The sequence below is a fragment of the Astatotilapia calliptera genome, chromosome 7 (assembly GCF_964374335.1).
Source record: "Astatotilapia calliptera chromosome 7, fAstCal68.1, whole genome shotgun sequence".
Lineage (NCBI taxonomy): Eukaryota > Metazoa > Chordata > Actinopteri > Cichliformes > Cichlidae > Astatotilapia > Astatotilapia calliptera.
In genome coordinates this window covers 4,075,905-4,103,869 of record NC_137428.1, presented here as the reverse complement: position 1 = coordinate 4,103,869, position 27,965 = coordinate 4,075,905, and the positions used below count along the sequence as shown (strand labels likewise).

The window sequence follows — 27,965 nt, the reverse complement described above, 5'->3', positions numbered from 1 at the left end:
GCTAAATTACATCGCCCAAAGGGTCATCGCCGAAGGTACACTCTGCTGTGATTGGTTAATGGAGTCAGACCGCGAACAATGGCGTGTATTTTTGTAACTCTCTCTGTGACCAGAGGATGGCGCTCCGGGCCGAAGAAAAGAAGATGTTAGTGGTTGAGTAGGCTCATCAAAGTTACATTTCGGGACTGTAGGGACGTTGCTGATAAGCAATAAGGGCTCATCCGGTCCATAGAAAGTAAGTTAACGAAATTAAATAAATTCATGTTCGAGTTTGTTATGAAGCCTTTGTCGTGACGTGTTCTTGTTTGCGTTGCAGTTCAAGGTTCACACAGCTGTTTACAGCACTCAGATTAAAAGCAGCTCAAGCAGCGTATGATCATTTGCAGCCTTTTTATGAAACGATTGAAGTAAACAGTTCTTAGGTTGCTATCTGCTACATTTTGATTTTGTTTCCTTCAGATCCACCGATAAGAGTTGGTTTGATTTGGCTGTGTGAACCGATTGTTTAGCAGAAATCTGCATTACAGTTTTTTACAGACGCTAGGACACATTTCCCAATACTTAGGTCACGTTTGCAAAACTCCTCACACAGTGAGCACAACAGAAGTCTATGTGGGCTAAACTGAGGACCAGTTATCATTGTTTTGGCACAAAATGCATTCAATGACTACATCTCTCAAATTTCATGAATCATCTTCTCACTCAGACACAACAACTGCCAAAAATCTTTGTACGTACAGGACATTTTGCATGTGCTTACATACTGTTTTCAAAACTGTTAAACTTATGGCCAAAACAATAACACAATGCAAAACTTGAAAAGACAGCAAAATCCAACAGCAATATTTTATTGAAACATATTTTAAATCTAAAAATGCAGTTTAACCAGCCACAGCTGATTCTCATTGTAGATGAACATCTACACAGGTGTTACTCCTTCAATTTTTCAACTCCTTCAATTCTGGCAGCCAGAAGATTCTTTCCTAGGTGTGTTGCCCTAGATGACATAAGATGTGATGTGGATGAGAACCTGTGGCCAAATGGAGAAGACCGAGTAGATTAGCATTACTATTGTATGTGTATCAGTGGATGGTGTGTATACAAATTCTTGTATTTTGGGATTAATTAGTGCAAAAAAATAAAAAATACATAAACAAATATTAACGAATTCTGCATGATGTCTGATTCATTCCAGTAACATATATTGAAATTATAAAAAGAGATGTGTCCTTGTTTTACACAAGTAAACACTGTGTAATGCTACATGTTGTTAGTGTTTTTTAGGTCATTGTTTTGTGGGTGACAAAGTGTGTTTGTCGGCTGTCAACCTTTGCTAGTGTTCTGGAAGAATGAGTTTATTTGAGACCTGAATGAAGTGTTTTGGTAGTTGTAGTGCATTTTGAATGTGAAATGAACTGCTTTGCCAAGCTGACGGTCAGTTAGGAGGATTGTGTGAAGAGTTTTGCAAAAGTGACCTAAGTCTGTAAAAAACTGTAACCCTGCGGTTCCCAACCTTTATTGCGCCACGGACCGGTCTATGTCCGACAAGAGTTTCATGGACCAGCCTTTAAGGTGTCGCGGATAAATACAACAAAATAAAACCAGTACCGGTACCAGAAAACAAGAAAATTTATTCATAACACATGGGAAAAGACCCAGGGAAACCAAGTTAACGATAAAAAATAAATAATAAATAAAACCCCTAAATTTCACACTCGAGCCTCAACTCTCGCGGCCCGCTACCAAACGACTCACGGGCCAGTACCGGTCCGTGGCCCGGGGACTGGGGACCGTTGCATTAACTTATGCGCCGATTTTACCGGGAGGACCGGACAGCTTGTGCGGACTCATAATTCATTCTCTCGTGTATTTGCAGTGTTAAATGAAGGGGACACAGCTTTAAAGATTAACCGTTTTAAAGACAATCTGGTGGTCGCACACGGGAGAATACTAATGTAATCAGATCCATAAAGTCAAGACTCACGTTTTGTTTCTATTTTTTGTATCTTGTGTAAATGCGTAAGTACATCTTAAACATCTGTATCCTCTCCAAGAGGCCATGTACCCTGTAGACCTGCCATCTGTGGATCACAATGACCTGACATCTGCGTCTGAACAGTACATGTCCTCTCTGGAGTCCAGCCCCTGTGATAATGAGTGGTTTCAGTCATCGCAGACCTCAAAGGTACCTAACCACATTTGGGTGACTGATTATTATTGCAAATAATACAGGGAGTGCAGAATTATTAGGCAAGTTGTATTTTTGAGGAATAATTTTATTATTGAACAACAACCATGTTCTCAATGAACCCAAAAAACTCATTAATATCAAAGCTGAATGTTTTTGGAAGTAGTTTTTAGTTTGTTTTTAGTTTGAGCTATTTTAGGGGGATATCTGTGTGTGCAGGTGACTATTACTGTGCATAATTATTAGGCAACTTAACAAAAAACAAATATATACCCATTTCAATTATTTATTTTTACCAGTGAAACCAATATAACATCTCCACATTCACAAATATACATTTCTGACATTCAAAAACAAAACAAAAACAAATCAGCGACCAATATAGCCACCTTTCTTTGCAAGGACACTCAAAAGCCTGCCATCCATGGATTCTGTCAGTGTTTTGATCTGTTCACCATCAACATTGCGTGCAGCAGCAACCACAGCCTCCCAGACACTGTTCAGAGAGGTGTACTGTTTTCCCTCCTTGTAAATCTCATATTTGATGGACCACAGGTTCTCAATGGGGTTCAGATCAGGTGAACAAGGAGGCCATGTCATTAGTTTTTCTTCTTTTATACCCTTTCTTGCCAGCCACGCTGTGGAGTACTTGGACGCGTGTGATGGAGCATTGTCCTGCATGAAAATCATGTTTTTCTTGAAGGATGCAGACTTCTTCCTGTACCACTGCTTGAAGAAGGTGTCTTCCAGAAACTGGCAGTAGGACTGGGAGTTGAGCTTGACTCCATCCTCAACCCGAAAAGGCCCCACAAGCTCATCTTTGATGATACCAGCCCAAACCAGTACTCCACCTCCACCTTGCTGGCGTCTGAGTGGGACTGGAGCTCTCTGCCCTTTACCAATCCAGCCACGGGCCCATCCATCTGGCCCATCAAGACTCACTCTCATTTCATCAGTCCATAAAACCTTAGAAGAATCAGTCTTGAGATATTTCTTGGCCCAGTCTTGACGTTTCAGCTTGTGTGTCTTGTTCAGTGGTGGTCGTCTTTCAGCCTTTCTTACCTTGGCCATGTCTCTGAGTATTGCACACCTTGTGCTTTTGGGCACTCCAGTGATGTTGCAGCTCTGAAATATGGCCAAACTGGTGGCAAGTGGCATGTTGGCAGCTGCACGCTTGACTTTTCTCAGTTCATGGGTAGTTATTTTGCGCCTTGGTTTTTCCACACGCTTCTTGCGACCCTGTTGACTATTTTGAATGAAACGCTTGATTGTTCGATGATCACGCTTCAGAAGCTTTGCAATTTTGAGACTGCTGCATCCCTCTGCAAGATATCTCACTATTTTTGACTTTTCTGAGCCTGTCAAGTCCTTCTTTTGACCCATTTTGCCAAAGGAAAGGACGTTGCCTAATAATTATGCACACCTGATATAGGGTGTTGATGTCATTAGACCACACCCCTTCTCATTACAGAGATGCACATCACCTAATATGCTTAATTGGTAGTAGGCTTTCGAGCCTGTACAGCTTGGAGTAAGACAACATGCATGAAGAGGATGATGTGGACAAAATACTCATTTGCCTAATAATTCTGCACTCCCTGTATATTCTTCAAGGTCTGCTGTAAATGAAATTATGTTTGCAGTTATTCACACGGACTTGTTTATTTAGTCTACAGTAAAATCTAGAAAAATCTCAGCTAACCATAAACAGCTTCACATTCTTAAATCAAGAGCCTAAAATCTTTTAGCATCCATATTATCCATTAACTGTGTTCTCCTAGTAACTCGAAATGTAACTTTATCGTCTACATTTCAAGTTATTTTCTCAAAACTTTGAGTTAGTAAGTGTAAACTTTGAAATCTTATGTAGATGTAGGTTTCTTCCTGTTGAAAGGGAGTTTTTCCTTCCCTCTGTCACCAACTGCATGCTCATAAGGGATCGTCTCATTGTTCTCTGTATTATTGTCGAGTCTTTGCCTTACAATTTGAAGCGCCTTGAGGTGACTGTTGTGATTTGGCGCTATATAAATACAACAGAGTTGGATGTAATAACACCTAATCATGCATATGTTTTGGTATTGAAATACACAACAGATCTTTTAAAGCATTAAACTTAACTTGTTTTGGCGTGCAGATGCCCTGAATTAACTCTCTGTGTGGTTACTGTGACTCTCGAACGGGAACTATGGTGGAAGTGTTTTTACCACCTTACCAACATTTGGCTTGATGTTATCTTCCTGTCTGCTCAGGTGGCAATAACGGCAACAAATGTGAGCCAGCTGCAGCTGTTTGAGGATGGCCAGCCTGCCTGCGCGGTGCTGGCACTGCACCCTTCGGATGATCAAACACAAGGTTTGGGTTCAGCACGCTGCTCTGTGAGATGTTCCAGCCTCAGACACAGACTGACGCTCTCTGCTCTGATGTTACCTTCCAGTGGTCAGCCTATACCTGCACGGGAAGTGGTGGCTTTTGGATGACGTCTTGCGAACGTCAAGCAAATCCAGAAGTGGTTTGGTGTCGGTAACTGTGTTAAAGTACATTTGTCTAGACACTATGTCACTTCATGGCTCGTACACAGGTGTGAACAGTGAGAGAATAAATCAGTCTACTCATGACAAGAATCATCTCAAGATTGCATTGTAGGTGTGGTCGGTAGCAGCTTATGCAGCGGGTTTGCGGGAGAAACTCGGGAGAATTTTCTCCAACCACCTCATCTCAGTGTACTTCAGACTCAGCAATATGGTGACGTGCAAGATAAAAATAGTGGTCAACGACCCTCAGGACCACCTCTAGAGGTGACAGCCCCCATTAGGAATAAAATACCTGACACAGTCCACTATTTGTTTTTAGAACTGAAGAAGCCTCTTGAATTCGAGGTGAAATGTCTTAACAAACTTAAAGAAGTCAAGTTGCCTTCTTTTTTTTCCAAGTCTTAAGACATACATAAATACAACCATAAATACATACAACCAAGCTGTGCAGTGGAGTGTGAAGCTGGAAAACGCATGAACCTATGTTATACTGGCTTTTGAAGCTTGCCATAGTTTTACAGGCTTCAGGTGTAAATTCACAGAAAAAGTCTGTTCTATCAATTTCTAAATGAAGATTTGCTGAATCGTTAATCTACCAGAGCCGACTGTCTGGAAACTTCTGCATGTTGTCCGCAGGTCCAGTCTGTTATGGAGAGGGTGATTGTATTTCTGCTCAGTCAGATAATGGAGAGGCCTTCACTGTTCTCCCTGCATCCTCCCAAAGAGAGCTGCAAAGTGCTGTGGAAAGACAACCAGGCGGTCGGCTTTTACACCGTGAAGCACAAAGGTGGGCAGAGGAGGATGAGAGTGATTGGCAAACAGGGTATCAGTGAACATACACATCTGCAGGTTGCGATTTATATTTTGTGTATGTCCAGCAGGAGTTTGGACAAATGTGAAGAAAGCTGCAAAGTTAAGGGCAGAAGACTGGCTTGAGTCGGATTGAAACTTTAATTAAGTCAGAAACAGCATGAAATTAGGAGCTGGGTGGAGGCGGGCTGCAAAGTGGCCTGCAGATGTGCAGCAAGTGTGGATGATCTAAAATATCTTATATGAGATAGATGAGTTGGATGTGAATTTGCATCAGATGATCTTCCAGGACCGAGCAATTCCTCAATTTTCTGATCACATCCAGGCCTAACTAATCACGCCAAGATGACTATTAGGAAGGTGTTCACTTTGAAGCTTCACAAATCTCTTTCTATGGATAAATCATACCCTCTGTTGTCCTTCTATTTGAAGGAGTTACACTGACTTAGCTTTTCAGACCTGGAAGCTACATCCACCTCTTAAATGCAATCCATGTCCTCCTCTGCTGTTTCAGGGAGTCTGTGTGACGGCTGGAGCAGCTGCTGTTACCTGCTGCCTGTTCTGGACACTGTGCTGGTGAGGAGGAGCTGCAGGAGGAGAGGCTTCGGCCTTCAGATGCTGGAGGATTTCTGCTCCTCCTTCTCTACGGAGGAGTTTCTGGGAGTCAGCTCTCCATTATCCCCCAGCATGGCTGCAGGTCAGCTCGGGTCCTTCTTTGACCTGTTTGTATACTTGTTTCTTTAGGTCTCTGTCAGACAGTTTGCTGTATCTGGTCAAGGAACTGCATGTTTTCTTCGCTTTTGTTCAATAGAAATGTTCAGTAGACTCACGCACTAATGATCTAGTTATAGCTAAAAGCTGATCACACACCTGTACATCATGACGCAAAAAAATGTAATAGGTTTTTTTTAATAGTGGAATTTGCATTTCCCAAGTGAAACACACAGAAATCCAAGATGACACTGACTGTAACTGGAAACAGAGGTGAACTTGATGATTTAGCCCCTCATTTAAATGAAAGGCATTTGGTCAACCAATGAGTGTTTCATTTGAAGTTTTTTGTCGTCGCTTTTCCCAGAGTGTCTCCTGGTGAGATGTGCCCGGCAGGTGTCAGGATACTCTACTGTTTTTGTTATTATACCTTGGCGCTAAGCACGGGTGACCGTAACAATCACCATATTAAAGCGTATGGTGGCACATAACTGTTATAATCGTGTCTCTTGGGTCCCAGCAGTGGTTGTGGATGTGGAGTCTGAATGGTTGGCTCAGAGGTCGCCTGAAACAGCCGATTGGTATCAAAGAGTTTTGCTGAAGTTTTGCAGCTTCACAGAAGCAGAAACTTGGGTTTGGAAAAGTCTGAGGAGACCATGGAGAACAGATTTTTTAGCTGGCCTCATGAAAGTTCTGGCAAGCTGTCCGGCAGCTCAGGAAAGGAAAGCAGGGCTGGGCTCAGGCTCGGTCAGGGATAAAAACTGCTGTCCAGAACTAAAGATATTGTCAGGCGCTGGAAAGAACACTTAAGGAACACTTGAATCTGACCAAAACGTCCTTTTTGAAGGAGAGAGAGCCTGAACACTCATGGGAAGACTCACTAATTGCTTCATTTCACTGATTAATGACAATGGTTTTTACAAGGTTACACAGATCTCCTTTAAAGTGCCAGATTAAGGTGATATAGACCATTTTTCCAAAGCTCATTGTGTGCAAAGCGTTGTTTCCCAGACTTTTGCTGCTTTCTTTTATTCCTTTTTTTCCCAAACTCTTTTTATTTTTCAGAATCACAGCAAATTACAGTACAACAACAGAGTGATTGCACACCATGTAAAAAAGACAAAAAAGACTTAGCTGTGCCCAAAAGTGCCGGTCAAAGTGACATTGTGGCTATACATGTAAAAGAAACCTAACCATGTCATAAACGCGGTCCCCACAGCAAACCACAGAGTGGAGACAGTACGGGATATCCACAGCAACTCAAGATTATCTTTGGTAGAAAAAACAGAATAATAATAGAGTACCTCATGACCAAAAGAAGTCAGGAGTGAACAAAAACAAAACAAAATAAAAGCAGTAGAGTAGCATAGAACCAAGTACAATAAAATAGGGACAGCCAGATTCACAGTGGTATATCACAGAACTGCTGTCATGGTCCTGGGTCGGTGACCCAGCGCTTTAAGTTTATTATTATCATTTTCTAGTTTATTATTATGATGATGATTATTGTTTGAGTTCTATGTGTTATATTCGGTCTGCCTCTGAGTCTGTATCTCTGTCTGTCTATGGTGTCACCCCGTCTGTTTGTGAATCTGTCTGTATGACAGTATGTTTGCACTGAAGCACCGCAGCAATTTCCTAATGTTGTAAACCTGCTCAACATTTGGCAATAAAACCCTTTCTGATTCTGATTCTGTCTGTTCAGTTCAGCGTCTTGTCTGGTTCCCTGTGTCTGAGTTTCCTGTTTTATTGTGAAGGTCTGTGTCTTATGTGAGTGTGCTCAGTTTACGTTTCCCCTGTCTCGTCAGCTGTGATTTCTCCCAGGTGTGTTCCCCTCCTGTCTCTCATCCCTTGATTACTGCCATCTGTGTATTTAAGCCCTGTGTTTCTCTGTGTCAGTGTTGCGTTGTACTCTCAACTAGCTGTGTATTTTGCGTCTCTAGTGTTTAGTCACCTGCTCCAGTTTAGTGTTTCAGTCCTCAGTTCCTCTGTTATGACCTTTGTTTGTCTTTTAGTGAGTTTATTTAGTACGAGGTTTCTCCCAGCAATAAAGCTGCGCTTTAAGTCCCACTTCCGTGTCTGAGTTCTGCATTTTGGGTCCACCACTCCTGCTTGCCTGCCTGCCACACAGCCAACCATGACAACTGCACTGTTTCTACATTGTTGAAAAAGGGTTTCCATGAATTCAGAAATATTGCCGTTGACCCACATAGAGTATGTTTTACCGTTTCCACATTGCTAAAAAGAACACCTGTAATCCAGGCCTCAGAGAGAGGAGGGTGACTGACTTCCACTGGAGCAAAATCAGAGATCTGGCCAAAAGAGTTAAAAAAGCCACGAAATCTGTCAACGCTAGCAAAGCAGTCTCACCAGGTGTCACAGCAAAGACCGACACATTTAGATCTAAGTGCTCCTGAAGTACCTCTAGTAAGGCAGGGACAGGACCACAACATCAGTGAGGCGTGGGCTTGTTTGCATCTATCACAGACAGGATCAGCATCAGGGTAGATTTTGGAAAGTGCGAGTTTTCACCAGTGGGTGTGGTGCAGCACTTTGCACTGGACCAGTGTATGCCCGGCACTAATAGATGACGAGTGGACCCGGAAGAGTATATCCTCCCAAAAGTCCTGGGTGATTTCCTTACCAAGGTCCTGCTCCCAAAGCGACTGAATAGTTAACACTGGGACACTCCGGAGATAAAGGATTCTTCATAGCTGCATGAAGCAGCACCGTTTTAATTTGGAGGTGGACGCAAAAGAGTCTCAATGAGTGGGGTTAAAGGCTGAGAGGGAAAATGAGGTGTCATCCCTCGAATAAAGCTACAGACCTGTGGGTACCCAAAAAAGTGGGTTTCATTGTTCAAGTTGTTCAAAGGAAGAGAAAATGCCCTTAGAATAGATCATTAAATGATTTTATACCCAAAGTAGACAACAGGGCAAAGCTTCCATCCCGTGGTGAAGCCTTAAAAACATGGTTCCTACAGGTTGCAAAGAAAAAATCTGCAGGACAAAATGCTGTCTTGGATTTCTAAGCGCATTCAGCCTCATTATCTACTCATATAATCACTCAGACTTATCCATGCTCCAACAGAAATACAACAAAACATGTGTTTGTGTGTTCAGTGTTCAAAAGGTTCCTGCAGAAGCACCAGCAGTATCGAGAGCGTCTGTACGAGGTGGAAGCTCCAGGGGGCTGGACTCAACGACGAAACATCTGGCTTAACATTCTGCTCGGACGCTACTGCCTCGGTAAACATTGGTTTGTTTTTTATGGGTTTAAGAATATTTTCAGATTTATATTGAATTGCTAACGTGGGAATGTCTTGAAGACGGCACGTGTCCTTATCTGACTCACATCTTTTAGGTACTGATAAGGAGAGCAGCCCAATATCAGGAGAAACACAGAGAAATGCACTCAAGGACTCCTTTCACAAGGTAAGAATGTCAGGCTACGTCCACACTAGCCTGGGTGAATTTGAAAATGGCGTCTGAAAACGCTCCGCCTCCACACTATCGTTTTCATTTGTTTTCACAGAAATGCTTGCGTTTCAGTACTGCGCATGCGTGATACGCAAGACGATTCAACCTGCCTTAAATCCATCTGCTGTTTATTTACTTTTCAGCTCTTTGAAACGTTGCAGCAAAACGTTGAGGAAAAGCACCGAGTTTTTTAAATGGACCAACAATGAGACGGAGTTATTGCTGCGAGTAACACAAAAGTACAAAGTTGTAAAAGAGAGTGAGAATTAAAGAATTTGAAGAAAAGCTCTCTGGAGCACGTACAGACTGATATTAACCTTTAATAGGGCTGTCAAAATTGAGCGCAAGCAAAACAACTGCTGTATAATGCCCTCTGCTATTTTAGTTTAATTGGTCACATGACTGCATCACATGACTAACATGCATCGTCATCGTTTTCGAAAAGGCTCCAAGTTCGCTGTCAACACTGCGACGCGCAAAAACATTTTCCCAAATGTATCCGCTTTGGAGAGCGTTTTCAAAACGCTGCGTTTTCCTTGACCGAAAACGCCGTCTCAGTGTGGACGGAAGGCCAAAATGATGCGTTTTCAAACCAAAACTTATTAGTGTGGACATGGCCTCAGTTTCTCCACGATTACACTGAAAAACATCTTCAGCCAACTTAGACTGAAACAGCTACTCGTCACACACTTCACATTCATGGCCAGAGATCAGTACTGCCCACAGTAACGCGTTACTTGTAACTCAGACACATGGTTCTTAAAATAAGTAATCAGTAAAGTAACAGGATTACTTTTTTGGGGAAGTAATCAGTAATTAGTTACTGATTACTTTTTTCAAGTAACTTGACCAACACTGTTCATGGCTATATCAAGAGCTTGTTGAAGCCGGCGTTTTCATTGAAAACTTTAATTTCAGCTGATGGCTGTTCGAGGCTCCTCTGAGGTTTATAGTTTTGAAAATAAATGGATGAAAGTAAATACGTCCAGTAAGGCTTAGTTTGATATTTTATAGTTTTATTAACAGTGAATTTACCTGTTTTACTGACTATTCTAGTGTTGCTAAGGAGATCTTAATGTCTAATTAGTTTCCCAGAGAAATGTTGTAATTTGCAGCAATGATGACCCACTACTGATTTGGTATGACCAGAATAATATTCTGGTGTGTCGACAGCTGCAGACATTTGGGACTTGTAGTCATTCCTGTTACACTTCCATGGAGTCCACCTGAAGGGTGCTTGCATAGTTTGTGCGTTGTAATGTCTCCGTGAAAGAGTCTCTGATGACAAATTTCCATCTCTCTGCCCAACGGGGATCCAAGCAGACCCTCATGGACACGAAACATCACACGGTACACTTAGAAAACGATTCCATGAGATTTTGTAATTGTTGCAGTTTAGTGTATCGAGTGCTTGACTTTATGATTGATTTTGGACTTGTTATGATCTGTATGGCCTCACGCTTAGATTTAGGTGCTACATGTTCTTGCTCTCTGAGGAATTGTTGGGTTTTACCTCACAATACTGTGAGGCGCTTTGTTCTACCACTGAGCCTCACTAGAAGGCTAAAATAGCGCGTCTGGCTTTAACAACGGAAGCACAGTTATTTTGGGGACCGCTCTCAGACATACTGCTTTAAACAGAAGAGGATGTGAAAACAAGCCTCTGACTTTTCTACTTTCACGGTCACCAGAGGATGAATGTCATCGACTGTACTGATCACTTGAGATGAAATCAAGATTATTAATATTTCAAAGCTTTCAGTGCTTTTATAGATTGATCTGAAACTGAATTATGTGCAAGTGTCAGTGAGGAGAATCACACTGAGTCACTTGGTGGCACTATGAAAGCAGAGTGACTAATCCCAGAGCTTCAGACTTTAAACAATGTGAAACCAGACATAGACTTGTGGGTTTTCACCTTTTTGTCTGTCAGCTCTTGACCCAAATATGTAATATGCTTTGAGATTGCATGTATCAAGAACTGGCATGTTCAACACAGTGCAGTGAAATGAGTTCCAGTACGGCTGAGTGTGTAAATTTGCACACTTTTTTCCTTTACCTGATTCTGTTAAAAAGTAGCAGCGCATTGGCCGGGAATTGGCCCTGCGTCTCCTGCATCTACCACTGAACCACCAATGCCACGTCCTGTCACTGCTACAGGGCCAGATGCTTGCTGGCTAAAAGCCCTGCATCTCTTTTGGCACATTTGAGATATTAAACGTCAAACAAGCTACCAGCTCATGGCTCAGAAAATGATTTTATGATATTTTGCATTGACAATCAGGGCCGCGTATGATTCTTCGAGATGATATCATACCATGTTCTTGCTCTAGGAACAAATGCTATGTTCCTCCCAATAATCTTACCATATGCTGTGAGATGACATTATTATTATCTGGTATTATACGACGTCCATATGAGAGTCCTGCTATCTATTTTATCTTCTCTTACAATGTAACTTTATAGAGACCAGCATATATGTCAATAACAGAGTGAGAGTTACCAGCAGTAGGAGGTTCACACCATAAGCTTCAAACTTGTGTAAACCACACATCAAATTGTGGCACAGAAAATGCTTTCGTGAGATTTTGTATTGACGTTCATGCCCCCCGAGAATGTTTCTCACCCACTTCAGAGGGTTTGTGGATTTTTGTTCTCATGTTGTGACTCTTTGTAGTTTTTTTTTAATGTCTCCTGTAGCTATTTTGTGTAAGCAGCAATAATTTATCCAATTCTGTTTATCTCCATGCAGACTTGTATACTGGACCTGGGCACACTGGGAAGCACTGGTGTAAACACCGCAGTGGTGTTGGACTCTGCTGAACAGCAATTTAAATCATGTGAGCCAAGCCAAGGAAGATGGTCCCTGAGCAGCGAGCTCCCTGGAACAGGATGTAGCCCTGCAGCCCAAACTATCCATGTGCAATCTGGACCTCCCACCCGGCTCCTAAACACAGCACAGGCTTTGAAATCCAAGGCTTCCAAATCTACAAAGCACCACAGACAGGAACCAGAGGACATGCAGAAAATTCCCAAACGAGCCAGAAGTGAGTTGAAACATGTACACACAAAGACTGCATTCAGCAGCAGAGCCCGCAGAGAATGTTCGGACACTTAACCGAAACCATATCCACATTCATCCATCAAATCAAAGTGAGTTTTGAATGAACAGCAGACTGCATGTACCTAAACATGCACAATAAACCTTTTTGTGTGTCTTTGTAGTATCGTGTTTCTTTGTGGCTACTTAATAGTGTTTGTGCTAAATAAGAACCATGTGTCTGAGTTATTGATTTTTGCCTTCAAACATAAATACATCCACACAGATTATTATTAGAGTATAGCATATGCATTTGCTCCGTGGGTACAACTTGCACAGCATTTCAACCCATTTTAGATGCAAGGTTGGGGTTCATACGGTGACCTCAGATTATTATGCTTAACTATTAATGCACAGGATCAATCAATAAAGAGCTACAATATAGTTTTTTCTGCACTAATCACATAAAAAACCACAGCTTCTGAGGCTTGGTGTGGATTAGGAGATAGAGCAACCCGTCGACTCATTGGACGGTTGGTGGTTTGGTCCTTGACTGCTCCAGCCTGCATGCCAAAGTATCCCAAACCCTGAGTTGCTCCTGATGTGCTCACGGAGGAAAAATTGTTTAAAACTACAGATGTATTATCATCTCGCCCACTGCACTTTAGGTACATATAAAAAGAAAAAATCTTGGTGTATTGTCCGTCAGAGGATAGACTTTAAAGTTCTGATGCTGGCCTATAAAGCTCTGAATGGTTTAGGACCAAACTACATCAGTGACCTCCTGACCCAGTATGAACCATCCAGATCCCTCAGGTCATCTGGATCCAGTCTTTTATCAGTTCCCAGAGTCAGAACCAGACACGGAGAAGCTGCATTCAGCTTTTATGCTCCATTTATCTGGAACAAACTCCCAGAAAGCCTCAGATCAGCTGAAACACTCAGTTTATTTAAATCCAGGTTGAAGACTCACCTGTTCTCAGCTGCATTTGAATAAAGCACCAAATCCACACTTTAAGCTTAAATTTCAAAACTTACATTTAACTACTGATTTTATCTACTGTTCTGATTTTATCTGTTTTGGTTTTATATACTGTTGTTTGTTTGTTTGTTTGTTTGTTTGTTAATTAGTTAGTTAGTTTATTTGCTTGTTTTAATCAATTTTAAATCATGCTTTTTATTTGTTCTTGTTTCTAATGTCTCTGTAAAGCACTTTGAATCACCTTGTTGTTGAATTGTGCTATACAAATAAACTTGCCTTGCCTTGCCTTGCCTTGTTTAAAGCAACCATCTATATACATAGTATTTCGGCTTTTTTGTACACTGTTCTCATTGTGTTTCTTCTTGGTTTTTTATTTTTCTAATATATCTCTAATTCACTTTTTGTTCCTTTCCCTCGTGCTGGTGTAATAAATGAATTTCCCCCAGAGTGGGATTAAATAAAAATCTATGTGTGTTTGTATTCTTGTTGGATTATGAGTGCAAGTTTTCCTTTCACCTCCTAAGAATAAATGTGCTGGAATGAGAGTACAAACCCTTGAATCATTGCTAACTTTGTAGTTCTGGTGTTCAGAAATGGTGCAACAGTTTGCACAATGCTTGCATTTAACGTGTAAAATCAACAGTTCTGACAATAATCAGCAGATACTTGTAAAAGCTTTTTGTGTAGAAATAAAGCGTAAATCTGGACTTGCTGTGTGTGCAGACACCTGAAAATACAAGCTGTACCTGCAGGTTGCTGGTTTGAGTCCCTGTTCAGATACTGGTATTTCTCAGAGGATGATCCCCTCACTAAAGACCGCACGAGAAACAACTTTAACAAACATTAAGAATACTAATTAGCGCCTAATTAGTAATGAAAAAGAAAAAAACTACATGTACTTGCGCTGCATTCACTGCTGTTCAATGAGGGCCATCATGCGCCCCCTAGGTGATCTGCAGGCAATTTCTGCATAAATGAGAAGAGTCCGGGCTGTCCGTCCACTCTCACCGCACGCATTCTCTTCTGCACTATTACCCGCCGGCGTCTGCTGTGTAGAAAACCGAGCGCACCTCTCATTCAGGGACGAACAGGAAGTCCGGAAAAAGGAAAAATCTGAGGGAAGGGAAAAGTTACGATTTTATGAAAGATGAGTCGCATTTATCACAACACGTCTCTGCAGAACAAGCCGGTCCACAGTGAAAAGTTTGACCGTGCGTGGTGTCCCTCTGCGTTTGAGAGGTATGTGCTCGCGTTCACACGCTACAGTGTTTCCCCTGTGAGGGGGCAGCACCAGACTCCGTCAATAAATCCCTCGGTGTTCCCAGAGAGCAGATCTGTGAGTTGTACACTGTTCAAAACATTTTAAAAATGAAATTATGTCGGGTATATGCAGCACAGCGCAGTGTAGGTGGATGTACGACCAGCAGTATCAGAGCGCCCTGGCTGCACTTCCTGTTGTGGCCACTAGAGGCTGACACAGTATTGACTCCCGTGTTCAACATAAACGGAAAAAAAACAAACACGTTTGCAACGTGGTACAAAAACAGATCATTTCACTCATGGTAAAATTGTAGCTGCGATAATCGAAGTGCTTTAGATGACATTGTAGAACTAACACGACGCATTTTCTCAAGGTGCAGAAGTGAATTAACAAACTCATCACACACTAGAGCAGCTGGGGCCACAAGTGTGAACTCCTCCTCAACGCTTTTCTATTTGTTTTGCATTTTTCAAGGAAAACCATGCTTCAAAGCTAGCCGCACCGCCTGATAAGTGACTGCGTTGTAGCTTCAAAGAGACACTAAGCTGTTAACCAAACAGCTAACATGGTTTAATACTGGAGTGACTTAACATCAGTTTAGATGTTTCACTTTTTTTTTATTACAAAACTGTATTGCTTCCTTTTACTTATAGTTAGAAAGAAACTAATAATTCCACTGAGGGTCACGGTGTCTTTTTTGGATGAGCCCGGACCGTGGGGCCTGACTATAACAAAGCCAGGCTAATAGGGGTCACTGGACTGAACCTCTTGACCCCGTTTGGGCCTTTTTCAGCATTTTGATGTAATTATCTGGGAAATATTTGCTCTAATGTGAGGTACAGAGCATCAAAGAAATTTGAAACTTTCACGTGGAATTCTAGTATGTTATTAACATGTTAATATATCTTAGTATGTTATTAACATAACTAAGAGGGAATGCATCAATAAAATGCTCTCTATCAGTGTTGGGTAAGTTACTTTAAATTAGTAACTTAGTTACATTACTAGTTACTTCTATCAAAAGTAACTCGGTTACTTCAAGTTACTTGTTACTTTCACAGTAACTAGTTACTAGGGAAAGTAACTTTGGTTTTACTCAGAATTCTCTTGTTAATGTGTTGCTTCCATAACTTTGCAGTCTTCTAGCTTGCTTACTTGCCACAAGTGCACTGTGCCACCTACCAATAGAAAGGAAAAAATAATGTGCACATTTCCACGAGAGAAATCCCACACCTGATTCTATCCTAGCCTGCTTTTTACATCCAACAAAAAAACTGCAGTCGTGGTGCTTTCGATTGTACTCAGAACTCGGAAATTCTGCCTTCTGAATAGGAAGATGTAGGTAACACCAGACTGCAGATGAGCTGCATACAGGGCTGGACTGGGACAGAAAATCGTCCTGGGCATTTTGACTAGAGACCGGCTGCCATTATAGTAAAAATCATAAAGCCTTTGAATGAAAACAAACATTGTTCTGACAGTGATGTTCACTGTTCTGATGGTATATACAGTGGGGCAAAAAAGTATTTAGTCAGCCACCGATTGTGCAAGTTCCCCCACCTAAAATGATGACAGAGGTCAGTAATTTGCACCAGAGGTACACTTCAACTGTGAGAGACAGAATGTGAAAAAAAAATCCATGAATCCACATGGTAGGATTTGTAAAGAATTTATTCGTAAATCAGCGTGGAAAATAAGTATTTGGTCAATAACAAAAATACAACTCAATACTTTGTTATTGCCAACAAAGGTTATGTTACAGAGGTCAAACGTTTACTATAGGTCTTCACCAGGTTTGCACACACAGTAGCTGGTATTTTGGCCCATTCCTCCATGCAGATCTTCTCGAGAGCAGTGATGTTTTGGGGCTGTTGCCGAGCAACACGGACTTTCAACTCCCACCACAGATTTTCTATGGGGTTGAGGTCTGGAGACTGGCTAGGCCACTCCAGGACTTTCAAATGCTTCTTACGGAGCCACTCCTTTGTTGCCTGGGCGGTGTGTTTTGGATCATTGTCATGTTGGAAGACCCAGCCTCGTTTCATCTTCAAAGTTCTCACTGATGGAAGGAGGTTTTGGCTCAAAATCTCACGATACATGGCCCCATTCATTCTGTCCTTAACACGGATCAGTCGTCCTGTCCCCTTGGCAGAAAAACAGCCCCATAGCATGATGTTTCCACCCCCATGCTTCACAGTAGGTATGGTGTTCTTGGGATGCAACTCAGTATTCTTCTTCCTCCAAAGACGATGAGTTGAGTTTATACCAAAAAGTTCTACTTTGGTTTCATCTGACCACATGACATTCTCCCAATCCTCTGCTGTATCATCCATGTGCTCTCTGGCAAACTTTAGACGGGCCTGGACATGCACTGGCTTCAGCAGCGGAACACGTCTGGCACTGCGGGATTTGATTCCCTGCCGTTGTAGTGTGTTACTGATGGTGACCTTTGTTACTTTGGTCCCAGCTCTCTGCAGGTCATTCACCAGGTCCCCCCGTGTGGTTCTGGGATCTTTGCTCACCGTTCTCATGATCATTTTGACCCCACGCGATTGAGATCTTGCGTGGAGCCCCAGATCGAGGGAGATTATCAGTGGTCTTGTATGTCTTCCATTTTCTGATGATTGCTCCCACAGTTGATTTTTTTCACACCAAGCTGCTTGCCTATTGTAGATTCACTCTTCCCAGTCTGGTGCAGGTCTACAATACTTTTCCTGGTGTCCTTCGAAAGCTCTTTGGTCTTGGCCATGGCGGAGTTTGGAGTCTGACTGTTTGAGGCTGTGGACAGGTGTCTTTTATACAGATGATGAGTTCAAACAGGTGCCATTCATACAGGTAACGAGTGGGGGACAGAAAAGCTTCTTACAGAAGACGTTACAGGTCTGTGAGAGCCAGAGATTTTCCATGTTTGAGGTGACCAAATACTTATTTTCCACCCTGATTTACGAATAAATTCTTTACAAATCCTACCATGTGAATTCATCGATTTTTTTTTCACATTCTGTCTCTCACAGTTGAAGTGTACCTCTGGTGCAAATTACTGACCTCTGTCATCATTTTAAGTGGGGGAACTTGCACAATCGGTGGCTGACTAAATACTTTTTTGCCCCACTGTATGCATCAATCTATCAATTGTTTGTTGCAAGATTCAGATAATTATTTTTTTAAAAGAGAATAAGAAAGTATGTCTTTGTGCCCACCTCTCCCTGTTAATGCCCTACCTGCCCCCTGGCAACACTTTGCTAGACCCGCCCCTGCACAGTTACCAGCTGTCAGCTGCTTAGAAAAGAATCCTGGTGTTATTTGTCTCTCAGAAACAGTTGATAACTTTCCTTCAACTCATTCATGTCACCTAAAAGGTAAACCTGTTTCTCCATCACCTGCCCATCTCTGATGATTCAGTAAGGACATCTCCTGGTTTCATCTTCATGTTTCACTCTCATCACATATTCAAACCGATATCATGACCAGCAGGTTTACAGCTGTGGCTCCAGCAAACATCAGCTGATACTAGAAATTAATATTAAATATATTCTAACAGCAGCTTATTAAACTTAAACGTGCTGCTGTTGTTTACCGCGACATCTGCTGGTTTCCTCTTTCTGGCGCAAAGTGGGTGATAAACAAACAAGAGAGAAAAGCCAATCAGCTGATCATTGATCAGTTTCATGATTGAGTAGATACAGGAGAGGGGGGGGGGAGAATGAGAGAAGAAGAGGCAGCTGTGCATCGTAAACACAGAATAACTCCAGCTTTGTGTCTTTTTCATTGTAGCTGAAGTCCAGGACAAAATGTTCCTTTTCACCTCAATACGAAACGCGTAATATTTTCTTTGAATACGGGACGATTCCGTTTTTTACGGGACGGTTGGCAACTCTAATAATTAACCTTATGAACAAAATAAAGTTCAACATCAGTAACATCATAGCACCCATCCAGCTGTATAAACTCCGTCATGCTAGCTAGTATGCAGTACGGAAAAGTCAGCATAATGAAAATAAACTCCACCTAAACTTGGTTTATATCTGACCCAGAGAGACTGCAGGTCATAACTTCTTACCTGAAGTTCAGTTCACACTCGGACCGGCGCCTCGGGTCTCTCCTCTTGCCTGCCTTTTCCTTCATCCACCTGCTGGCCTCCACCACTTGCTAATGTTACTGAATTTGTGGAAGCTCCGCGATAGCCACCACACGAAGTAACGAATAACGAGCCTACCTAAATCCCAGTAACGAGTAACGCGTTCCCGGTTTTGGCATAATAACTAGTTACCGTGCTCGTTACCACAATAATAACGTAGTTACTGTAACGCGTTACTTAATAACGCCTTAGTCCCAACACTGCTCTCTATACTTGTTCTACATACGTTCTATGTTCTATATACTTTTTCAGTTATTTTTATTTTATCTAAGAAGCCATTTTTTCTTCTTGCTGACAATATTTTCACTTTAAAGGAAGTGAGTGAGTCTACCGGTAATCAGTCAGGCTCTATTCCTTTGTAATTCTAAACTCAGTCGGTAAGACTAGGAAAGAGTTATATGACTCTGAGTAGATATTACAGTATGTGGCCAGTAAAACTGCTGGTGCTGGAGGCCAGTAGGGGAAAAATGTAATATTGGGAACTGCACATATTGTCTGCCTACAGCAAGCTTGCAGACTGATCCCCTGAGGTTTTGATATAACAGCTAACATGTGGTAAAATTCAGGGACTTTAGACATGCCGGGCTAAGACTTCCCCTTCATTTTGCTTGCCTGCTGCTGGCTGGATGTAAAGTGATGTAACTTTGATCACAGTGTGTGGACGAGCTGCCAGTTCGTGATCTTTGCTAGATCCAGTAACAAAACTACTGTCATGTGACTAAAGCAAATGGAAATGGTGAGTTTGGGTTTCAGAGCACAGTCGAACTTTTACTGCATTGGTTTGTTCTGAAAAACGTTTGAATGCCTTTATTCTGTAGGATTTATGTGTGCTATGAATCATCCTCCCTGCAGTTCTAGTTCTGCGTTTAACTGAGTCCCTATTCAGCACTCAGTCCCAATAAAACAGCACTTTATTTCGCCAGTACACATTTAGATACTCATTATTGTTTTTCTACACAGTGGCCCTGGAGTGCTTTTAGAAGGGAAGCTGCTCGATGTTTCCAGACATGCAATCACTGACAGCAACAATCAAAAGGTACAGTAATAAAACCATCGGTTATAAGAGCCCAGCATGACGCCTTCTTCTCAGTAGATGCAAATAATTGTAAAAAGACTGTGAGGGTTTTCAGGTCACTATTCGAGGAGCAGGCATTGGTGATAATAAGCAGAAATAAGTAAAGCTGAAAACCACTGGAAGGTATTTATTCATCCTTCTGTCACCTGCAGGTACGTTTCTACGTGCTGTACATCCAACCGAGCCGCATCCATCAGCGGAAGTTTGATGCCAGTGGAAAGGAAGTGGAGCCCAACTTCAGTGACACCAAAAAGGTCAACACTGGTTTCCTCATGTCCTCCTACAGTGAGTACACTGGAGTTGGATCTGCTGGCTGTGCAGTGTCAGAATAGGCCGAGCAGGACATGAGGTGCGGTCAGGTGCAAACTCTAGAAATCTCCATTTATTTGTATGACGAGAACTAGCTGCAGTTCAGTTCCTCAGTCTGATTGATGAGATGTAATAAATACTTTTTTGTTGAGGTCTGAAGTAGAACAGATCAGTAGTGCAGCATGCAAACCTGAAAAGTCTAACCCTGTCCTACAATTCACCAACTTCATGCAGCGACTTTTACAGGAAGGCAAGCAGCGATGATTGCATGCTAATGCTAGCTCTGTTTCTTAAATACGCCACTGATATGTAACAAGAAAAAGCCTCGTGGGTGCGGAGCTCTTAATTCCCTTCATTTACTTGTCTTCATTGTGTTTTCCGTCTTTACAGAGGTAGAAGCTAAAGGGGAGTCGGACCGTTTGTCTGAGGAGCAGCTGTCAGCCGCGGTGAACAAAGCCGAGCTAATGAAGATAACTGAGAAGCACAGACCCGCTGGGACCTGGGCCTTTTGGTATCCGGAGGCAGACATGGAAAAAACGGACCTGGAAACAGGACAGGATGTACGGTTGAAGACTAGAGGAAACAGTCCTTTCGTATGTGAGTCTGAACTTGATGTTTGTTATTTACTTGCCTGTAGAGCCTTTCTGTGAATTGTCCTGCCTAAGATCTTAACATCCATGTACACCGTCTGTGCTGTCTGCGGTTAGGGTTGGGTCTGAGTTTGGTGACATCGGCCCAGCAAAGGGTCTGTTTATGCTGTAAACTGCTAGTCAGTGTAGTAAAAAATACAAGTTAATAGAAATGAATCACTGCTTAACTGTCTACACCTAAAGCTGCTTATAAGCAGTCGTCTTCTTTGTTTGTGTAACTATTGTCTGACTTGTATATGAACTTGAATCTGCATCTGGAGTTGTAAAACAGGAAGGGGTAGCTTCTGATTTACACCTTCTGTGGTATGCTTTAGTAAACTCTGTTCTGTCACTGATGAACTGCAGACATTGTGTGGATGCATGATTTAAAGGTTCAAGGTTTGCCTTCTTTTGTCATCACATGCTTTGAGACCTTTTCCTCTGTGTATCTAATCCTTTTGTAAAGGCAGATGAAATAATATAAAAGACACTTCAGAGCTTCACAGTCTTTAATTTGATTCAGATTTCCACCAGCTTGCTCACTAGCTTAAAGAAACGGTTAGAAGAAAAACGAATAATACTTGTTGAAACTGGTGCCTGGAAATACAAAGCAACATGCTCCATGTGTTTCAAAACTGGGACGAGGGGACATAGTTTAGGACAAAAATGAACATCGGGTTGTATTTCTCTGCAGAAAGAGAAATTGGTTTATTTTGGAATAGCTCTAGTTATTATGTGATTATTATTTTTTCTTTCCCGATTGCCAAGACTTGGGAGAGCAAAGCCAAAAACCACATGTTCTCACAGCCTACGGCCAGGAGGTTTGGGTCAAGGCTGTCTGCCTTTGTCTATCTTTATCAGTTAAGTTAACACAGTTGGAGTTTTTAAGCCTAACCAAATGCTTTCATTTTACTTTACTGTTCATTTTGAAGTGGCATGCATGTGTTCACTTGGTTAAATAAGTATATTTCTGGTTTGTCTGCTTCCATGACAAGTTTAGTCCTAAATTTCACATCATGCTTCAGTTAATTGTACCTGGAGACACCCTGTATGTCACATTGAGCTGTAAATGTAAAGAATCCTTAAGACTGCAACTGTCGGTTAACACAGTGGTTCCCAAACTTTTTTTGCTGGGCCCTCTTTGTTTTACAAGAAAAATGTTCGCCCCCCCCCCCCCCCCCCCCCCCCCCCCGCGTGCACATATTTTGCTCCATTGCGGTTAATTTCACACCTCAAACATTTAGTAAACAATTAAGCAAATACAACTAATCTGCAGTAAATTACAGGTAGTAAGAAAATAAGCTACTAACTCTTTTACGCTGCGTCCACACCTACACGGGTATTTTTGAAAATGCAGTCCATGTAAACGCCGTTTCGAATCACTGAAAACTTTTAAAACTCCTTTTTTCCGTTTACGTGTGGACGAGGAATACAGAGTTGGTCACGAAAAGTCAAAGGTATGGGCCTTTGTTCACATCAGCTGTGCACACGTTAGTTTTTTACATGAGATGAATTGCAGAATAGCAGATGGAGACAAAATACTGTTAATCTGACTATCTGCAGGTTTTACACACATACAGTTACTGTCCCTCCATTTACAAAGGCAGAGGCGTCATGGTGTGATTATTTTACATGTAGTTTTTTTTTTTTTTTCATGTGTAATAATATTCAACATTGCTATCAATACATTTTTCAAAAAATGCCTCTCTGTGCAAAATGGGTTTAAAAACATAAACAGCTGTGGGATACTGTTAGTCCGTGATTTGAACAGCCCAGCGCTGCTCCCGACGAAGGAAAAACCAATTGTGCAGGGGAGACCTACCTCAGTACTTGTGCAGGTGAAGCCAAAGGGCAGATATGCTTCACCATATTTTCTAGTCTTTGGCTTAGAATGAAGTTGGTTTGGAAACATATTCAGCGATGCTTCATCTCCATCCCCCTTTTTGGGGGGATACTCCCACTAGGTTTAAATCTGGGACTCTCCACCATTTGACCTTAGACTTGAAGAAGCTTCTCGGATGAGAGGTGAAACGTCTTCAAGCAAGTTAAAGAAGTCCAGACGCTTTTCTTTGCAAGCTCCTTTGATAACAAAAGGAAAGACACCCAGCTGAACTAAAATGATCCATGTAGCAAACAAAAACTGTTGTGAGCCACCACCCTCATATCGCCTTTGTGCTTTTGGAGCCTTGACCTGACTTTTAAAAACTAATTGGAAATAAATTACACTTTAGCTAAATACTTGTAATTTATTTCCCCAAACCAGGCGGAGCCGCAGTATAAAGACTAAAGAGCCGCATGCAGGTTGCCGACCTCTGGTTTAGACTGATATCAATACCTGTCCTTTGGTTTTTAGCCTGGATTTATTCAGATGTGATGGATATTTGAACATTTATTATCAGATGTCTCCATCTTGTTGCTTTCTTAATTCTGTGTAGAGTTAGAACTTAAACATGAATCTGACATTCAAAGTTTTGAAAACTTTCTCAGATTTTTCAGATTTCTTCTCTATCAAAGTCAGTGAACGGTTAATAATCAAGTTGGCATATCCTTACAGAGGTGATAAAGCTTAAAGAGTAGAATTCAAAGTTGGTAGCTCACTTCGTTTAAGTTCTATAAATGCCTTTAAAAACCTTACGTACTTCTTTGTTTTGTGTCATGCGTAAATAACTTCATTACCTTCTTCAAATTCCAGTCTCTTTGGCCAGAATTGATGGCGGCACAGTGACCAAGTGTAACTTTGCTGGAGACGATAAGGCTGGAGCTTCATGGACAGACAAAATAATGGCCAACAAATCAGACACCAGCAGCACTCGGCAGCCTGGAGGAGGAGGCGAGGGAGCAGAGGAGGACGAATGGGTGAGGACCAAATCTCTAAACAAATGAAATGACTCACATAATATCAGGGATGTAGCCCAGATCGGTGGTTTGTCATTTATTTTTCCTTTTCTTACAAATTCCTGAAAGAGTTTCTTTTAATTTCCTGAAAACTAACTCAAAATAAAGAGCAGCCGCCAAGGCCCTCGCAAGAACAGATCAGGTATCTCTGACAACAGGCGTGACATGGAGTCGGAGACAACGTGAAGGAGGAGCGGGGGTACGTTGTAAAGTTGATTGCAGATGTGCAGCCACTGCAGGAAGGCTGAAGTAGCTTGAATTGATTGCCCTGTATGACAGTTACCCAGGGCATGAGGTGAGCCGTCAGCTGATGCGGGCGAGCATTAGGATCTGGTCTGGCTGGAATGCAGCTAAGGCTGAGCTTTGTGGCTTTCCTCAAACAATCATTTTTTCAGCTGCAGTGGAAATGATATCATGCTCTCAAATACCAACGTTATTAAAAATTTCAGTCGTGCAGCAGTTATACTAACAAACATATTTCTGCCTAATTCCACAGCCCACCATGTAACATAAGCCATTTTTCCACTGCACAAACTTCCCAGTGACCAGGATCTGTTCGCCGTGGGGTTAACTTAACTTCCAGGAGATTTATTCTACTCTGTTCAATGTGACTCATTCGCAAAAAGTTTGCAACCTTGGGGGAGGTGCTGGCAGGCTAAGGTGCTACGTGCTCAGGATTGTTTGCTTTTATGATCTATCCAATTTACTTACTTTTTAATTACTGGAAGAAAGTTCTTGTGACAAAAAGGTCGAGTTACTGCAGCTGCAAAGACTCATTTTCCTCTGTTTGTAATGCATTGTGTATGAATTTATGAGATATTGTACAGCCAAATGCAAGCTGATTTTTAACTAAATTATAGGAAATTAGCTGGAAATTACAGGTCAGATGATTCACAGATGAATACTGTATATTCTTAGACATCGTAGTGCATTGATTACACACCTTCTTCCTGTTAAAAGGAGTTTTTCCTTCCCATTGTTGCCAATGTGCTTGCTCATAGGGGGTCATATAACTGATGGTTTTTCTCTGTATTTATCATTGTAGGGTCGACCTTACAATATAAAGCTACTTGAGGGGACTGTTGTTGTGATTTGGTGCTGTATGAATAAAATTGAATTGAATATTGGTGTAGCTATCGAAGGCCATCACAGACGAGGGATGTAAGGGGAAAAAAACAAAAGACTGTTTGGAGGTTTGACAGGTCTGTGTGTGCATCAGAGCTTCATAGACTTTATGTGCTGCTGGTGGTGAAAACTGAGGGGCTGGAAAGATCTGATACTCATCCTCCCTGGACTCACTGCATCCAACTTTGAAGTGTCACTAGCATCCTTAGACTGGCCTCATCAGTAGGTGATGCCCTTTGAATCTATTATACTAAAGTGTATGCAGATAGCGAAATGCAGTTTGTATCGCTGCCAACAGGTGTCACAACTGGACTCTGAATAAACGCTGTTTGCATGTGTATCTGATCAAGCTTTAAGATGATGTGCAGTAGTAATTAACTTCAGATTGTTACAACACTGTAGACCTCTCGCTTATAGACTAGTGTATGAGTAACCCATGACTCTATCGCAGATGGCTCGATATCCATAGAGTTGTTGAGGTAGACCTGAGTTAGGTGCCTTCCTGAATGAATATGTGAGAAGAAAGAAATCTGGCCAGCCCCTCAGTTTCCACTGGCAGCCTCACAGCAGCTGGATCACCGGCTTCAACATGACAGAAGCTCTACTAGCCTCTGAATCAAAGCTAGCTGTGTTTCAGTAACTGTTGAGGAGCAGTCAGCAGGTTTTGGACCCACATGTTACTCAGTGTTACACCGAAAACGTTAAAGCAATTTCCATGAGAACAAAGTTATGTCGGAAAGAATCTGTAGGGCTCCTCTCTTGCGGTTGCCTCTCCCATCACCACTGAGGTCAGCGGTTTGAGTCCCTTAATTTTGTGTCGCTGACTGTAGCCAGCTTTTAGCACCGCACTGGTGGAAAACTAGTATTAATAGTCTGGCTTTTGGCACATACGGTCGATATACTTCAGCAGTTACTTTGCTCGTTGTTGACGTGGGTCAGACACGAGGGTCAGGGTTTATTTTGATTTTTGAAATTAGAGTTAAAAACAGGTTGTTAACGGGTCACCGGTGACCTGGTGGACGTTAAGACCACGAGTTCTTTAATGATAGAACAGGTTTTCCCCTTTAAATCAGATGCATATTTAGCTTCTTGACTTCCTTCTTGACTTTTTAGTACAAACAGAACCAGACAGGCTGTTGCTCAACCTGACCTGTGCAAATCCTCTTTACTGCCTCAGACTTTGATTAAAGGTTTCAAACAATATTTCCTGCTAAAATTTATGAGACGTATAAAAGACCTTCTGGAGAGCAAGAATTTTGTGCCGAGGATTTCCTGCAAGAACTTTGCTTTGTGGACTCATAACATCAGTTATTTAAGGAAGTGAGAGAAATGCAGTGAGTTGCACAAGCTATCAGGCCTGCATGGGGGAACTCCACCTTTTTATAGTGTGATCTGGAAAACGAGCTATGATTTGGCCTGGCGTGAAATGGACAGCAAAAACCTTCTGCGGCTGTTATTCAGAACATAATCGAAGCTTTAGACAAACAGAAACCAGAAAGCACTCACTGCCCCTGCTTTGTTTTATCCACAGGATGATTGAGAAAACTGTGTTTCCCACCAGTCTGAACTCAGGGCCCCGATCCAATCTCCAGCATGGACTGGACTTTGACTATTATATCTTGCATATGTTGCCGTAGGGCTGGAAACCTCGCGTCACCTCTACAGTATGGGACTAGCTGTCTTGGAAACTGTGCTCTTCTCTTGTATGCTTCACCACATTTACATGAGTCAACCTGCATGTTCATGTTTTTGAATATGGAGGCCTGCAAAGAATTCATGGTAGTAATGAAGTTTGTAATATCACAAATTCTAATTTTAACTGAGAAAAAAGTGACTTTCATGTGACGATTTTACAAATTATTTTTGTTTAACTTTTATGAATTTTATAGACATGATGTTTCCAACCATCTGTTATATTAAAGTGCAGCCAGTGTGCAGTATTAAAGAGCACAGGCTTGAGCATTATGGTTTTCTAAATAAAGATGCAGCATGCTACACAAGTGGAGAGCCCTCAAATTGCAAACCTGTTTTTCTCAACTGGCTTTTTTTTAAGTGCTTTTTGGCTTTGAATACAAGGACCTATTTGGGCCACGTTAAGAAAAAAAATTATTGATCAATTTAAGAATAAAAACAAAATTTTAAGATTAAAGTTTAAATAATATTTTGAGAATAAAGGAAAGAAATGTGGAAATTAAAAATGTCTTGCGTTAAGTTATTTGTCTTTTAGCTCATAAACACGGAGCGGTGATAATTAAAAAACACTGAAGAGATGGTGCAGAAATCTGCAGCTGATCAGAAGTTAAAAAAACAAACCGGAACCAATGTCTGGCAGTGGACGCATGCAAGGATACCGATGGCTATGCAATAAAGATGGATGTCATATCACGATGAGACAGCTGATCGAGTTGTTTCACTAAATCGTCTACACGAGGCATTTTGCAGAGGTTGCAGGAGCCGTGGCAGTTGTTTGGCTTTAAACAACAATTGTAATCTTCACATTTCAACTTTATTCTCAAACTAGTATTTTGAGTTTCATCTACAAGTTCTGACTTTAATCTCAAAATGAACGCTAATTTCTTTTTTTCTTAATGTGGCTCTAATACTCCTTCGTGGTTGAGCTAAAGGACAATATGACTTTGTGCTTTGAATAAAACCAATGAATGTGTGTTAAATGACGATTGCGCTTTGTTTTTGTGTCAAATTTTAAGGTGGGGATCTAAAACTGGGATTTCAGCTAATTAAAGTTTCACTGTGTGCAGAGGAACATACAGTGTCCTAATTAGAGCTTAATG

The 27,965-nt window shown here is 41.7% G+C and overlaps 2 protein-coding genes across 2 annotated transcripts; both read left to right on the top strand.

Moving 5' to 3' along the window:
- Nucleotides 1–66: 66 nt before the first annotated feature.
- fam169b (family with sequence similarity 169 member B) lies at nucleotides 67–14,221 on the top strand. Its single transcript, XM_026172569.2, has 9 exons — nucleotides 67–235; nucleotides 2,055–2,185; nucleotides 4,438–4,540; nucleotides 4,623–4,708; nucleotides 5,356–5,506; nucleotides 6,044–6,226; nucleotides 9,363–9,488; nucleotides 9,604–9,674; nucleotides 12,472–14,221. The coding sequence occupies exons 2-9, from the start codon at nucleotides 2,060–2,062 to the stop codon at nucleotides 12,835–12,837; spliced, it is 1,212 nt and encodes a 403-aa protein (XP_026028354.1). The 5' UTR covers nucleotides 67–235; nucleotides 2,055–2,059; the 3' UTR covers nucleotides 12,838–14,221.
- A 523-nt stretch (nucleotides 14,222–14,744) lies between these two features.
- Nucleotides 14,745–27,845, top strand: arpin (actin related protein 2/3 complex inhibitor). Its single transcript, XM_026172568.2, has 6 exons — nucleotides 14,745–14,980; nucleotides 20,101–20,176; nucleotides 20,368–20,500; nucleotides 20,915–21,121; nucleotides 23,846–24,009; nucleotides 26,705–27,845. Exons 1-6 carry the CDS (start codon nucleotides 14,889–14,891, stop codon nucleotides 26,711–26,713), a joined length of 681 nt encoding a protein of 226 aa, XP_026028353.1. The 5' UTR covers nucleotides 14,745–14,888; the 3' UTR covers nucleotides 26,714–27,845.
- Nucleotides 27,846–27,965: the final 120 nt, after the last annotated feature.